The sequence below is a fragment of the Eimeria mitis genome, genomic scaffold (genome assembly GCF_000499745.2).
Source record: "Eimeria mitis Houghton genomic scaffold, Emh_scaff2406, whole genome shotgun sequence".
Taxonomy (NCBI): domain Eukaryota; phylum Apicomplexa; class Conoidasida; order Eucoccidiorida; family Eimeriidae; genus Eimeria; species Eimeria mitis.
In genome coordinates, this window is record NW_013570744.1 from 2940 (window position 1) to 3610 (window position 671).

At 34.3% G+C, this 671-nt stretch overlaps 1 protein-coding gene across 1 annotated transcript in view; it reads left to right on the plus strand.

Moving 5' to 3' along the window:
- The window catches only part of EMH_0053330 (60S ribosomal protein L10, putative), a gene marked incomplete at both ends in the record, with an annotated part of 2151 nt that overhangs the window by 223 nt on the left and 1257 nt on the right, over positions 1-671 (plus strand). The window contains 2 exons of the mRNA XM_013496991.1: positions 73-169; positions 314-417. Coding sequence (XP_013352445.1) covers positions 73-169; positions 314-417 — 201 coding nt within the window. The remainder of the gene's footprint in view (positions 1-72; positions 170-313; positions 418-671) is intronic.

Sequence of the window (671 nt, forward strand, 5' to 3'; positions counted from 1 at the left end):
CTAAACATATAAATTTGTTTGGTTTCACTATGGGCTTTGTTTTTTTTGTCTTTTGCGTTTTTTTGTATTCAGTACATGATCAAGCACTGCGGAAAAGATAACTTCCATCTGCGTATGCGGGTTCACCCTTTCCACGTTCTCCGTATCAACAAAATGCTTTCATGCGCAGGTAAGCATCATCATCCTTGTTTCTGCATTGCGTTGTGGGTATTTGCAGTATTTCAGTGCTATTTCTCTTGTTATTTCTTATGTTTACATTTGTTATTGATGGGTTTCGTTTTTATTTTCATATGTTTATGATGTATTCACTCAGGGGCTGATAGACTGCAGACAGGTATGAGAGGTGCCTTCGGGAAACCCACGGGTTTGGTTGCTCGCGTTAACATTGGCCAGATCCTTATGTCTATCAGAACGAAGGTAAGCAGGGGTTTATTCGCTCAGTTTATTTCAAGTTTTGTAGCTTTCTGTACTGATCTATAATAATAATAATAATAATAATAATAATAATAATAATAATAATAATAATAATAATAATAATAATAATTCATTCATTCATGAGAAGGAACCTTGCGTTTCACAACTTATATGAGTTTCAGTAATCTTGAGATTGAGTATGCAACTGCAGATGGTGTGATGGATCTTTATTTTAAAGGATTCAGTTTATGAATACA